The 15,538-nt window shown below is 38.0% G+C and overlaps 1 protein-coding gene across 1 annotated transcript in view; it reads left to right on the plus strand.

Annotated features, from left to right (window-relative positions):
- KCNQ3 (potassium voltage-gated channel subfamily Q member 3) overlaps positions 1-15,538 on the plus strand; it is a 465,976-nt gene that overhangs the window by 429,201 nt on the left and 21,237 nt on the right. The window contains exons 10-11 of the mRNA XM_056823075.1: positions 9,364-9,566; positions 12,446-12,548. Coding sequence (XP_056679053.1) covers positions 9,364-9,566; positions 12,446-12,548 — 306 coding nt within the window. The remainder of the gene's footprint in view (positions 1-9,363; positions 9,567-12,445; positions 12,549-15,538) is intronic.

Raw genomic sequence — 15,538 nt, forward strand, 5'->3', positions numbered from 1 at the left:
GAATAAGAGTTCAAGTTCTGAATCTTGAGGATGCACAAAGAAGGTAGAAAAGGGAGATAGGTTGGGAGGTCTTTGCTTTGTTAGGAGATGTTTGAGAAGAAAGGCTTAAGCTAGGATCTAGAAAATACTTCTCTGTAAGAGTTAGGAGGAGAAATCTTACTGTGGAATCCCAACAGGGACAAGGCAAAATGTGGTCCCCTAACCATTATGTTCTGAAAAATCTTTGAGACTTGGTTTTCACAAAATAAATCACTGTGTGCCTTGGAGAACAGAGCGATCTAGCATTATAATTGGTCCTGTGTATAAAAACTCATATTCAAAAAATGTTCTGCATTTTACTTCACTTGAGAACATTTCCCCCTAATCCCTAACCTGAATAGTGCATCCTGGGTAGCTGCCCACCTCGTTCTCCCTTAAGAGGGATTCTCAGTGGCATGCATTGATTGATGCTGGACTATTTATAGCATGCATATGGGTACCTATCTTTAAGAGGGGTATAGAAAAGACTGAAGGAAAAAATGAAATATCCTAAGTTTGGAATGAGAAAGGCCTGCTTGCTGACCAATAGGTTTTGGCTAATGGTATACTTGAGGCAAAAATCTTGTGCCTATGTTCTAGTTGGGTTTTTTCTGTGGTCACATCCCTAGACAATGACATAGTTCATACTAGAATCCAGGTATCCTGACTCCTAGTCCAGGATTCTTTCCAATCTGCTGTTATAAAATTATATGAAAGCAAATCATCATCATCATTGTTGTCATAATTATCATAGTATTACTCATAATTATTAGCATTTATCTTGCATCTTAAGATTTGCAAAATGTTTTATGGATATCACCTCATTTGATTCTCACAATCCTGAGAGGTGGGTGCTATTATTAAAACAAATTTTTTAAGCATTTTACAGATGAGGAAATAGAGGCAAACAGGGATTAAGTGATTTCCACTGGATCACACAGCTAATAAGTGTGTGAAATAAGACTTCAACTCAGCTCCTTAACTTCAGTCCCAGCATTCTATCCACCAAACCACTTATAAGAACTATTTAGTCTTGGTACATATCATATATAATGTTATGTATAACCATTACCATTTATATTCATAGAGCATTTGGCACTTTCTGAAGCATCTCCCTGTGTACCTTCTCATTTTGTCTGCACACTAAACCTGTAAGTTTGTCTGTAATTATATTTATTTTATGGAGGAAGAAACTATAGATCATGTGAACTTGGGCAAATACATTACCTTTCAGAAACTTATTTTCCTTATTTGTGAGACATAATTCTGTACTTCCAGGAGTCCTACTTTTATTGGAAACAATAACAATATTGGCTTTCCCTGTCTTCCAAGTCGTATCAAATGAGATGATGCATATTGAGTGCTTCTTCTTTATATTCACTAGAACTCTATACAAAGTGCTTTCTTCAAGAAAGCTCTATAAGGTAGGTAGGGAAGTAAAGCCATACTCATTTTAGATGTGAGGAAGCAGATTCAGAAAAGTCAATTGACTTTTCCAAATAGAGCCATAACTAACATGGAGATACCATGGACAAGGAGAACATCATTAGATCCTAAACTTTGGTCTATACCTTGAATTAGAATCCCTGAGGCAAAAGCCTTGTGATTCTCCCCTCCCATCTACATCCCTAGAAAGTAGCATGGTTGGGACGAGAATTCATGTATCCTGCCTCCTGCTCCATTGTTCTTTCCAGGACTTGGTATTTATGAAATTCTATGGAGACACATCATTCAATTGGCACTTTTTGATCATCCATGAGACCAAGATGGTGGTGGGGACCAGAGGGAGCAGGGGGAAACAATTGGAGCAGCAAATGGGGTGGGGGAGAATAAGAAAGTCATTTATCCTGGGCTTCACTTTTAAATTTGGCAGATAAAGAACTAATCACTTAATTATGGGTCAAGAGCATTTGAATATTCTCCTTAGCTACTTTCATATAAACTCTAGCATGGTATTTCTTTCTATTTAGACTTTCTTTCTATTACTACTGCATGTAGTAAACATGATAGATAACATGAACATCTCACATGTAATCATATATATAAAATAATAAAGGAACTAGAAGAAATCCTCCCTTATACATTGAGTGGGTGTTCTATGGAGGATTTATAGGAAGACATAGGAAAAGAATTTCATAGAATGAATAGGATCATAGGCTCACAGATCTAGTGTTGGCATGGATATTAAGACACAATAGAAAAACCAAGGTGGCTCAGTAGACAGAGCACTAAATCTGGAATCTGGAAGACTTGAGTTTGAATTAAGACTCCATTGCTTACCAGCTGTGTGATCCTGGACAAATTACTTAACCTCTGTTTGCCTCATCCGTAAAATGGAGATAACAACAATCTTTCCCCCAATTTGAAATGGATTGTTGGGTGGTTAAAGTGAAGTAATATTTATAATGTGATTTGCAAAACAAAGTACTATACAGAATATCACAAAAGGATTAGTTTAGTTTTAAACTATTAGAGTTTAAAGGCTTTTGAGATTATCCAGTATAATTGCTAGATATTGTCATCACTTTTGTTGCTGTTATTGTTACTATTTCCCTCTAGGTAAGTGAGGTGGCAGAGTTGATAGAGTGCTGGTTCTGGAGCCAAGGAGACTTATCTTCCTGAGTTCAAATCTGTCCTTAGACACTTAATATGTACATGACCTTGGGCAAGTCTCTTCACCCTGTTTACCTCAGTTTCCTCATCTGGAAAATAAGTGAAAAAATAAATAGCAAGCCACTCCAATATCTTGGCCAAGAAAACCCCCAAATGAGGTCACAAATATTCAGGCACAACAGAAAAATAACTGAATGATATTTCACTATAGAGAAAATTTTAAAGTAACCAAAGGACTCACAGGAAGCTTTAACAAGCAAGACATTCTCCTTTATTATCGTGAATCTCATAGCAACATAGGTTTAAAGCATCTAGTGCAGCCCCCTCAATTTACAAATGAAGAAACTGAGCCCCATACATGAATTGTCTAGAGCCATACAACTATTAGTTGGCAAAACTGGGATTAAATTTCAATTCCTTTGACTCTGGCTCCAGCCGTTTTTCAATTAATGACATCTGTTTCTTGTTTATATGCAATTTATCACTCTCACTGCATAATTAACCATCTCCTTTTCTGGTCATATATATGTCTGATGCTATCTTTGGCATATTTTTTCACATGCAAAACCTCATTGATAATACAGTTAGCTACATCCACTATAAGTTCTTTCATTATCTTTTGGGGCACTAGAAAGAATTATTGTTCTGACACCAAGATGTTCTTAAGACATCCCTCTTCATATGTCTCCTTAAATTTTTAGATTTAGATTTAGATAGGAGCTGCCCTGGTGATGGCATTGATACAAGGAATTCCTAAATGAGGAAAGCCATCCATCAGTGCAGGTTGGCTTCTTTTCTGAAGCTTGTAATCTTAGAGAATTGTGTAGTAAATACATAGATTAATAAAAGCCAGAGGATAAATTTGGTACTTTTTATTCACACTCTCTTTTCTTTGGAGTCAAAGAAAAAATATAGTCTAGGTCATGTTTTTTTTTTCTGTGATTTTTTTTTCTTATGCTTTCTTAGGTGCATTTATTAAGACAGTCTTTCTTTACCACATTTCTCAGTGACAATAACAACCATCCAAGGTCCACTGTGTTTTCTTAGCCTTTGGACCATTCAGAATGAAAAAGCTTTCATTCTCCCTTCCCCGAATCTAACTCCTTTTTCAACCAGACCCAATTACCCAGTTACTGGCTTCTCTGTGCTTAAAAGCCTTGCAAGGCAGGCTCCTAGAAATCAGGTGCCATTTCTGAGATGAGCTTGACATTCTAGACCCTGCTCTGCCAACAGAGAATAAGGGCAGAATTATTCCATTGAAAGCCATACTGAAAAGAGAAAAACATAGCTATTGTGGCTCAAGGGAGGAACTCTTTCCACCATCTATCTGATCATCCATCCATTTAGGTGTTCATTTTCTAGTGACACAATTAGAAAACAAAAAGATCTCTCCCTCTACCACAGGAAGAATTTAAGCCACATAAGCTGTACTAGTCAGGAGTAATCCACAGCAGACACTGCAGATTTTGGACTTGAGTGCTTTCTATTTCTGACAACTTGCAAGCCTCACATTCATAAATCATCATCTGAGACTCATCTGGAATGAAGTAAATAAAGGTGAATCCAATGGATACAGGTAATAATATTGGTAGGACCTGCACCCAGTGGACTATTTCAGTGCTAAAACATCCCAGAGATTCTTTACCCTTGCAAAGTCACACATAGGGATTTAGAATCAGGGCCAAACATCTACAATGAATCTTACTTTAAGCACCTTATCATGATCTATGTATACACTCTGTATACACTTATCTGCTGACAGGCTGCAGTGTGGTCAGCCTCCCTGCATTCTCCAGCTAGCTTAAGTAAATCCAGAAGCACTAAATCCATCCCAAGAGTCCATTGAAATTCATAACCCTAAGCTTTCCATGCCCCAGCAGAATATCCCTCTTCATTTTGTTTCCTCCGCTTTCATAAGCTCTCTTCCAAGGAATCCAATTTTTAAAAAAACCGTTACGTGTCTACTGTTGCGACTAGATGCTAAGGGTTGATACAAAAAGGAATAAGAAGAGATTCTTGCCCTACCAGAACTTACAGTAACGATGAGGCAGCTGCACAAACACTATAATCCAAAACAGAGTATAATTGCTTTGGAAAGGAATAAATCTCAATAACTTTCTGTTTATCATTTGGAAGCTGGAATATTTAGACATGAGAGATGTTCCATTCATTCAGAAAGTACTCATTGAGGCATAAAACGCCATAAGATGGTAGGGGAAAACCAAAGATGAATCTGATTCCATTCTTACATTCAAGGAACTTAATCTTGTAAGCAATTAGGTTTCAATTTCTATCTCCAATTTTGCCCCAAAAACTATAGATTTCTATCCATTCCAGGGTATACCTATAAGCCTGGTGGAAAAAATGAGTCTAAAATTATTCCAACCTTAATTATCATTCAGTTAGAACCCCAAAGAAGAGAATTTAAAGAAAATATAGTCAGGATCACAGGATAGAGAGCTATAAGGACATCAAAAGTCAGCATTGGGGCAGCTAGGTGGCTCAATGGATTGAGAGTCGGGCCTGTAGACAGAAGATCCTGGGTTCAAATTCTGCCTCAGATGCTCCCTAGCTGTGTGACCCTGGGCAAATCATATAACCCCAGTTGCCTAACTCTTCTGCCTTGGAACCAATGCTGGTAATTGTTTTGTTTTTGTTTTTGTTTTTTTTTTTAAGTCATAGAATCAAATACCATCCTGTCATTTTGTAGATGAAGGAACTAAAGGGACAGAGAAATTGAACAGCCTCCCCCAAAGTTAAATGGACAGTACAAGTAGCAGAACCTGGATTTGAAAAAGAGATCATCAGGCTTTGAATTAAGTATTTGTTCCACTGTACCATGATCGATGGGACTGACTATAGATGCCATTCTTGGGTTGCCACTCCTCTTATTTTTTAGATGAACAGCCTGAGACCCAGACAAGGAAAACAACCTTTCCAGACTCACAGCTATTTTGTAATAGTGACTGGATTTGAACTCAGGTCTTCTGACTCCAAGTCCAGGGCTTTATACACAAGGTAGGAGTATTACACCTTTCTATATGAGACAGTTCAGTGACTCGGTAGATCTGGAGTCAAGAAGAAACAAATTCAAATTCTATCTCGGATACTTAATAGTGATGTGGCCCTAGACAAGTCACCTAAGCTGATCTGCCTGAGGATTCTCCTGTGTAAAAGGGGGATGGTAGCATCACCTTCCCCCTCCGTCCCAGGATGATTGTGAGGAATACATTTTACAATATTTGTAAAGTGCTTTACAAGCCACAACGTGCTATATAAATACTAGCTATTCGCTATATGGAGGCACCATCAGAGCAAGCCAAACCTCCAGGATTTCTGCTAGTGATTTGGCCAAGCAGAAGGACCTTCCCATCCAAAACCTGCCACGAGGAGCGTTTCAGAAAAGCCCTGTTATTGGTCATGCAGTAAAATCCCTGAGGCTCTCGCTCCCCACTGGCCAAGGTCTTCAGCTGGCATGGCATGGCTCTCCCATGTCTAACCATGGGGGGGAGGTTTGGTTTTTGGGATTCTTATTGCCTTGGCAATGCCTGCTTCATAGTTGTAACCTTCCCCAGCTGCATGATCAGCATCATTCTTCAGAAATCCAAATATCAGAGACTTCTGGACCTTTCAGGAGAGACTGAAGGTTTTGAGTTATGTCAAAAGTAAGTTCTTGTATTTCAGAGCTAATATAATCCAAAGGTTCGATGAACAACAATAATTAATAATAATAATAATAAGCATTTATAGATCACTTTAAGATTGATAGAACACTTTATGTTATCTCAGTTGATCCTCACAATTGTGTGAGGGAATGCTATTATCATCCCCATTTTACAGAGGCAGAAACTGAGGATGAAAGAGATTAAGTGACTTGCTCTCAGAATCTCACAGCTAGTATATGAAGCAGGATTTGATCTAAAATGTCTTCAAATGCTAGCATCCTTTCTACTGGACCATCTAGATACTTCAGTAGTTGAAATTCATGTGGTTGTTTGAGTTCCCTAAGTCATTGATAACAATCTTATCTAGTCTTTACAACAACTGAATAATAGTGCAGGAATTGTTAGGTCCATTTTACAGGGGAAGAAACTAAGACCCATAATTAGGTTGAGTGACTTGCCCAAGGTCACTGGTAAAGGGCAGTCCTATAACAGGGCTCAGTCTGTCTGACTCAATCCAATGAATTTCCCATGACACCATGATTGCTTGTAAAACAGATGAAACTACTTTGAAGGGAAACAGAAAGAAATTAGCATTAATATAACACCTACTAGGTGCCAGGCACTGTATTTGTGATTTCGAAGTATGATATCATTTTATTCTCAGAGAAATCCTTTGAGAGCTTGTATAATCTCCATTTTATATCTGAGGAATCAGGGGCAAACAGGGGTTAAATGACCTGCTCAGGATAACACAGCTCATAGCTAATTAAAGTCTGAGTCCACATTTGAACTCAGGGCTTCCTGACCTTTAGGATCAACAATCAGACAACTGCTCCACCTCACTGCTTCTAATAGAGATACATGTGTTAAAAAACCAGGGAGATAAGAAGTGAACGCTAATAAGTGGAATACAAGGCAAGTGTGTGAGTTCTTGGGAGAAATTAAATAAAAATCTGTCTCTCTCTCAATCTCAGTGAGACTGTATATTGTAATGGAGATGATGCTGGACATGGAGTCAGAAGATCTGAGTGAGAATCTACCTTCTGATATTAAATAGCTAGGGAAAATCCTTTTTGACTTCTAAAAGTCTCAGTTTCCATTTCTATTAAATAGATATAATAATATTTCCCTACTTTATTACTCAGTTATTTTAAGGAAAGTACTTTATAGACCCTAAAGCATTATGGGAGAGTGAGACACTATTATCATGCATAGAAAAAATGATACCAAGAAAAAGCTGGACCTGGGCAGCAGGATTTTTGGTTTTGGATTTTTTAGGCACAAAAAAATAACCATTTAATAAGTATCAAAATATGAGTGTTCTGGGAAAAGTGACAATGTCTATCCAATTACTTTGCAAGTGCATGTCTCTTTATCTGGTCAACTTTTCATTTAAAATATGTATATATGTACATATATATATATATATACACATACATATATTAATGCCTTTGACCTGAATTGTTTTACTTCAGAATTAATTACCTATCTTAAGAAAACATAGCTGAATAATGGATTAATAGTTGGTATTCTAGTCTTCTAAAATTAAGACATCGATAATGAACACAGCTGACATATTGGTACTGGTTCTATATTTTGAGACAATGAACTTTTCCTATCTTAGTAAGCATCTCAGTTGTCCCACTAGTATTTCTTGCTTTGGCTGCTATTTGATCCTAGCTCAACCCACAAAGATGCTGGCTCTGTATTCAGGTTTGTCTTGAACATATGCCAATATCATACAAAGGTAACTCCATCTTCAACCCTAAAATTATTTTGTCTTTACTTTTGTGAGGAAGAGATTATAACATCAGTGAGATTGGCAAACAAATGCAAGGAAATGGAATGTTGAATGAACTGTCAGTCAATGAGAGAGAAGAAAAATTCCAAAAAGAATCTGAGGAGGAGAAGACAGTTGGAAAGCCAGCAGCTGAAGAAAATCATTTCTGCCCTGGGAGACTGGGGAAGAAGGCTGATAGACAGGCTTGCTCTGGATTCCTGACTATTCATTGACTCAATATTGAAAAGAGTGGAGCTTAGCTCTGAAGAACAGTTTAGCTCTAAAGAGCCTTTTCAGTTCATGAGCAATATCCCCTCTTAGACAATTAATTTCATTTCCCCTGTATTGAACTTCATAGGAGATTAGGGAGACCTGATATTTCCTCTTTCCTTCTCCCATTTCCCTAAATTTCCATATTCAAGAATGAACCCTTTTTTCTGAAAAGAGACATAGTGTGAGATTAGTCTTTTGAAACTGCTAATAACTTACCATCTGAGAGAATTGTTAGGATCAACTGTGAGAGGAACAGGAAGTGAGGTGGGAGGGAAGGAGTGCAGATCCTGGCCTTTCTCTATCTTGTTTCCTAGTGATATTGCTCCAACTAATATCTACTACCATAAATATCTTAAAGGGAGCATCTATTACACTTTGTATATTTTATGTGTTCTGTGTTTACTTAACTATATCAATTTGTTGTTTCCTCCCAACTCCCATCCACTCTTAGAATTAAAGCTTCTTGAGGGCAGAGACTGATTTATTTTTATCTTTATATCTAGTGCCAACCTGTCTATACAGTGCCTGGCATAAAGCAGGTGTTTAATAAATCCTTGTTCAGTCAAATTCTATTAAGTTGCCAGAAAAATAAATAAAACTTTAAGAAGACAGGAGAATAGTTCCAGGAGTAACTTCCAAGAGAGAGAAATACATGGTGTTTTCAAAGAGGTGCCTTTAGAAAGTTGTAAAAATGTCCTTGCAACAAACCCTGAGCTAGAATGTTTGGGGCCCTGACTTTCAAAGTAAATGTCTCCCATATTCACTATCTTTGTATAATATGCCAGTCAGTATGATCATCTGCTTTAAATCCCCTGCCACAAACATGGCTTGACTGTACTGATACCCCAGAAGAAGTGCCACTCTAGCTTCAAAATTCTGCCCAAATCACATTTCTCCCTTCTCCTGGGGATGAGCAAGGGGGTCCTAGAAAAAAAGTTGCATAATAAGGATGGACATGCAATGTTAAGAGCTACACTGAAGGAGGAAAATTGTTCACTTTTGCTTATTTTGTAGCCAAAAGCTGGGTCTCTTGGATCGGGTTCGACTTTCTAATCCTCGTGGTACCAATACTAAAGGAAAGCTATTTACCCCTCTGAATGTAGATGCCATAGAAGAAAGCCCTTCTAAAGAGCCAAAGAATGTTGGCTTGAACAATAAGGAACGTTTTCGGACTGCATTCCGAATGAAAGCATACGCTTTTTGGCAGAGTTCTGAAGGTAACACAAGTTTCCCTTCCTTCCTCCAACTTCCCCTCACTTTCCTCCACTTCTTCTAAGCTCACTTTCTTTTCCCATTCTGTTGACCCCTCTGTGAAGTTGTCCAAGATCTTCAAAATGGCCCAATCCCAACTAACTACCACTACACCCCATCTGTCCCATTCTCACTAAACAATTGGAGGTAGGAAAAATCCTTCCCCCTCAAAACAAAAAAAAAATTAAGAGGGAAGAAGTTTTCAGGAAAGAAATCCCAGACAGATGTATTAAAGAATAGCTTGTTGAGTATTTGAAAGTTTTCAAAAGACTTTCTCTACATTATCTTATTTGAGTCTCAGATATTTTTGTTGGGTATGTAACCTTTATATCCATTTTCTAGAGAAGAAAACTGAGGCTTAAAGGTCCTAAATGACTTTTTCAAGGTCACATAGTAAGCAAATGATAAAGGCAGGATTTGAATCCAACTCTTCCTAATTCCAAGTCCACTGCTTTATTTTCCAGCTAGGCTGTTCTACAATTTCTTGGGAGCCTCCAGTCTCAGAGAGGGGATAGTGGACAGATAGAAAGGCAGCTCAGTTTCACAGATAGAAAGTTGACTTGAAGTCAAAAAAAGCTGCAATTAAATCCTGACTGACATTTCATTTCTCTGTGACACTGGACCTCTCTTAGTCTTACCTTAGTTTCTTTGTAAGATGAAGATAATTTAAAAAAAAAGATAAGATGCTGAGTACCTCTATCACCAGTTCTTGTAAATCAAATTAAGTAATGTTTAAAAAGTTATTTGCAAGCTTAGCTTTCAAGTACTACAGATATTTCCTTTAGTTGTCATATACAATATGTCCCTTGCCTCTTTATAATATGTTTGCAGTCACTAAACTGGCCTCCATGTAAATATGCTATGTTGCATGTATTGTGCATGGCAAGTTCCTAGGACTCACAACTTTTGGTTTCACCATCACATCTCTTCTAGGTCTCCAAAACAAGGCATGACTATTGGAGAGAGTGTGGGGAGAGACGAGGAAATCTGTATCCTCAATCCTATTTGCCCAGTGGCAATATGTTGAATGTTCACTTCAACTAGAAAAGGAGTCTTTGAAAGTCATCCATAGTCCATCCTATTAAAAAAAGACTAGGATTGATCTGTATTAATAAGGTCTGAAGATACAGCTTTAGATGAGGACTTTTTTCCCTTTCTGAGAAGCGTATCAGATTAGGATCTAACACCATCTCTACTCACTGAGAATCAAAGGAACATAAATGCTAGCATCATAAAGTTGGAGCTGAAAGGGGCTTTATCATATGCCACTCCTTTATTTACACCTGAGGAAACTGAGGCTCAGGCAACTTAAGGGATTTGCCCATGGTCACAGGAGCTAGTGAGACAGGCTGAAAACCCGGTTCTTCTTGACTCCAAGTCCAGTGTTTTAGCCGTAATATCATGAAGCAATTCAATTGATAAGTATTTGTAACTGCCTTCTGTTATCATAGCATTGTTCAAGGTACATTCTGGTGTATGAACCCTACATATTAAAATTTAATGTATGAGCAAGAAGTGATCAGTGTCCTCAGGAACTGACAATCTCCTAGTATTATGGATAGAGTATTTATATGTGTGTGTTTGATATATACAAAAATATATATGTACATATTTGTATGTGTATATACATGTATACACATATGTGCATATTCCCATATACAAGTAATAGACTTCTTACTCCACTATCTAGCTGGAGAATTTGTAATTTCAGTGATAAATTTATCCACCACCTCAAATCACAACCCTTCTACGCCTTAATAGATAATATTTGTGATTTTCTATGACTAATAATAACACTGATAATAATAATAACATCACTGATGGTAACTCCCCAAGGATAAGTCTCTCCAAACCTAGCAAGCTAGAGTGGTCCTTGATTGATAAGCACATAGAACTCAAACTGTCTTCAACTTAAAGATTCCACGCAAGTTTGAGTTTCATCGGCAAAACTTCAAATTATTGGCTTACATCTGTGCCATGTTGAGGCATTAAAATAGTACATTAACAATTATAAACAGGTTTTAAACATCCTCTGTCTATATAGCACTGCCCTAGGCACTGGGGTGGGAACATACAAAGTTTGAGGCAAGATATTATAGTGGGCTGGATCCGGAGTCAGAGGACCCAGGTTTGATTGCCAGTTCTGTCATTCACTCCCTGTGTAGCCTTGAGTAAACCATTTACCCATCCTTCCTTGACCTCCATTTCCTCCTCTGTTAAATGAGAGGTCTTGGTGGAGGCAGTCATCAATGTCCCTTCTAGTTCTAATCCATGATTCTCCAAGTCATGTTTCCTTCCATTATGGAGTATCACAGGATAAACAAGTATAATAAATAGTTTATATTTCTAGAACATCAGTACCAAGGGTTTCATATGCCTATCTTACCTGAATGTTGCATCAACCCCATGAGGTAAATAATTCAATTATTCTTGTTCCCATTTTAAGGATAAAGAACACAGACAAGTTAAAAGTACATACCTGAAGTCTTATAGTTAGTGAATCATAGAGATAATACTCAAGCTCAAACCTTCCAGGTAAGAAATCAATAACCACACAATTATGAAATTTACATCTAAGGATGTTTAGTTTTAATTAATCAATATTCTGTTTAAAATAGTCAGAGAACTGAAAAGCCATAGAGGCCAACTGAGGCACAAAGATGGTAAATAATTTGCCCAGCATCCCTCATCTAGTACGTATTTGAGGCAGTATCTGGATTCAGGTCTGACACTATGCCTAGTATACTACACTAGCTCTCAAGGCTGCTAATTTAATGAGATTCCTAAGCACCGCCCCCCCAGGCTCTGTACCTTGGTTTTTAGGGATTTTCATCCTATTTTCTAGATGCTGGAACAGGAGAACCCATGGCTGAAGAACGGGGCTACAGTAATGAATTCCTCATAGAAGACATGATCCCCACACTCAAGTCAGCCATCAGAGCAGTCAGGTAATGCTTTTATTACATTTCTTTTTTGTTTCTGTGTAGACAAATTTAAACAACCAAAAATTGCTTATGTTACAAAGTGAATCCTCCTTTGAGTAGCCATGGAAATACTGGTACACTATAGGCTTTGGAAGCTGGGAAAGAATAACTTTTAGTTAATATAAGTCAAATTAAAAAGATTTGTTCATGCAGAATATTGCATGAAGTCAGAGTCAACACCAGAAGGGAAATCAAAGATCATCTTGTCCAATTCCTATCTGAGGTATGAGTCCTTTTATAGTGTGTCCACAGGATTAGTCAGCGTCTGTAGGAAGACCGTCAATGAGGGGTACTGCCACCTCAACTTGACAACCCATCACTGGGCAGCTCTAATTGTTAATAGGGTTCTTTCTTATACTAAATTGACATCTACCTCTAAACCTGGGTCGCACAATAGTTCTTTACCTAAAAGCCACATTGAACATCAGTAACCCTTCTTCCACATACTGGCCTTTCAAATATTACACAGAGAAATCTTGTCCCCTTGATGAAATATTCTGCAGCTCTCTAGTTGCTTCACTCAATTCTCATACTATCTTTTCAAGAGTCTTGAACATTCTCATTACCTTCCTGTACACATGGTCCATCCTATCAAAATCTTCCTAGAGTGTGGTACCCGGAATTAATAACAACACTCCAGATAATAATAATACAACTAGCATTTATATAGAAATTTGGAGTTTGGAGAGTGCTTTATATATTTTATTTCAGATGAGACATTATATCAATATTATAGGAGAAAGTGATTTGTATACTAACAAGTAATTCTCCATAGTTCTTTCTTTTAAAATTACAGAATAGTTTTCATGTACTTTCTAGAGGTATTCTCCATGTATAATAAATATTCTCATTTAAAAGGCAGGTAGAGAATAACTTCAGGCTGACGTTAACAGTCAGTTTGAAAATCCTTTCTTTCCTCCAATGTCCTAGTACATGTTTTGCCCCCACCCACAACCCTCCCTCCCTCCCTCTCCATCTCCTTCCCTCCCTCCCTCTCTCTCTCTCTCTCTCTCTCTCTCTCTCTCTCTCTCTCTCTCTCTCTCTCTCTCTCTCTGTGTGTGTGTCTCTCTCTGTGTGTGTCTCTCTCTGTCTCTTGTTCTCTCTCTCCTTTTCTCTCTTTCCTTTTCTCTTCCCCCTCCCCCTCTCTCTCTGTCTCTCTCTATCTCTCTCTGTGTGTCTCTCTCTGTGTCCCTCTCTCTGTCTCTCTCTCACTCTTTCCTTTTCTCTTCCTCTCTCTCCTTTCACCCCCTTTCTCTTCCCCCCTCCTCCTTGTCCTCATCCTCATCCTCCTCGTCCTCCTCTTTCTTCTTCTTCTTCTTCTTCTTCTTCTTCTTCTTCTTCTTCTTCTTCTTCTTCTTCTTCTTCTTCTTCTTCTTCTTCTTCTTCTTCTTCTTCTTCTTCTTCTTCTTCTTCTTCTTCTTCTTCTTCTTCTTCTTTTTCTTCTTCTTCTTCTTCTTCTTCTTCTTCTTCTTCTTCTTCTCTTCTTCTTCTTCTTCTTCTTCTTCTTCTTCTTCTTCTTCTTCTTCTTCTTCTTCTTCATCTTTCTGTGTCTCATCTCTATCACTGTCTGTCTCTCTCTGTCTCTCTGTCTCTCTGTCTCTGTCTCTGTCTCTCTCTGTCTCTCTGTCTCTCTGTCTCTCTGTGTCTCTCTGTCTCTCTGTCTCTGTCTCTCTGTCTCTCTCTCTCTCTCTCTCTCTCTGTCTCTCTCTCTCTCTCTCTCTCTCTCTCTCTCTCTCTCTGTCTCTCTCTGACAATAAAGGTCAGGATTTTGTCTAGACCAGAACCTATAAAAGTACAATCTATCTATTTATATTTACTTAATAATTCAGAGGCAAAATGAAACCATTCCTTCATTCCTTCATTTACATGAATCCACTCAGCTCTCAAACTCTATGAACTTTATAAATGATCAGTTTATGATTATTTTAATTAACAAGGAATTCTTTAGAAAAGGACTCCATCATAATTTCATTCCTTATTGCATAGAAATTCTAGTGTATAGATAGCTAAATAAGTTTACAAAGATAAGTGAGGGCAGAGAAACAATATTAAAGCATTAAAATTCCCTATCAAGTGAAAAGTCATAAGAAATAAAATGTAAAGCTCCCCTGAAATTAGGACTTGATTTGCAAAACAATTCTCTTTACCAAAAGTCATTTTCTCATGTCACCAAAGCATAATAGGTATACCTGCAGTGATAAATTAAGAATGGATCCATTGTCATATTTGATTTTCGAAACAGCCCCAAGGAATAGATTGGCTAGGTATTGTCACTCCTATTTTACAATTGAGGAAAATGAGTTCCAGTGTCTCTCTCAGTCACTCAGCTAAGGAAAGGCTCCAAGCTCCCAGACTAAATATCCAGGGTTCATTTCAATGTACCCAGGAATGAAACTGATTTTTCTTTGGCTTTGTGGAATCAGGCTCATTATTTCAGAGCCACAACATTGTAGAAACACTCCTGGCTCCATTCCAGCACCCAAGAAGCCCTGCTTTGGGTCCTGGTGACCTGGGCCATGAGGTATGTTCTGCTCTATTGCTATGCATGAAAGGAAAAGTGAGAGGAGCATTTTGCTTGTTGCCCATGGCCACAAACCTAGAACTGGAAGAGCCTTGAAAAGTTCCCTAGTCCAACCCTGCCATTTAGTAAATGAGGGAACTAAAGTGTAGAGAGAATGTGTGGTTTGTGCAAGCTCACTAGTTTAGAAACATCAGGCACTGGATTCATGCTGACAAATGGGCTGGAGTTGGGGCTGAGGTTGAGGAAGGTACACAGGACACACTTTTTAATTTCACTGGCATTATTCACATTTTTCCATTGCTTTCTTAGGTCTAGACAATCAGCAAAACAATAAATCAAGCAGTATTTGTGCATTTGCTGAATTTCAAGCTGTAAATGCTCACACTGAAAATTGAGCAATCTATTGTCTCAAGCCCATTTGGACAGGCTCCAG

This window comes from Monodelphis domestica, chromosome 3 (assembly GCF_027887165.1).
Source record: "Monodelphis domestica isolate mMonDom1 chromosome 3, mMonDom1.pri, whole genome shotgun sequence".
Taxonomy (NCBI): domain Eukaryota; kingdom Metazoa; phylum Chordata; class Mammalia; order Didelphimorphia; family Didelphidae; genus Monodelphis; species Monodelphis domestica.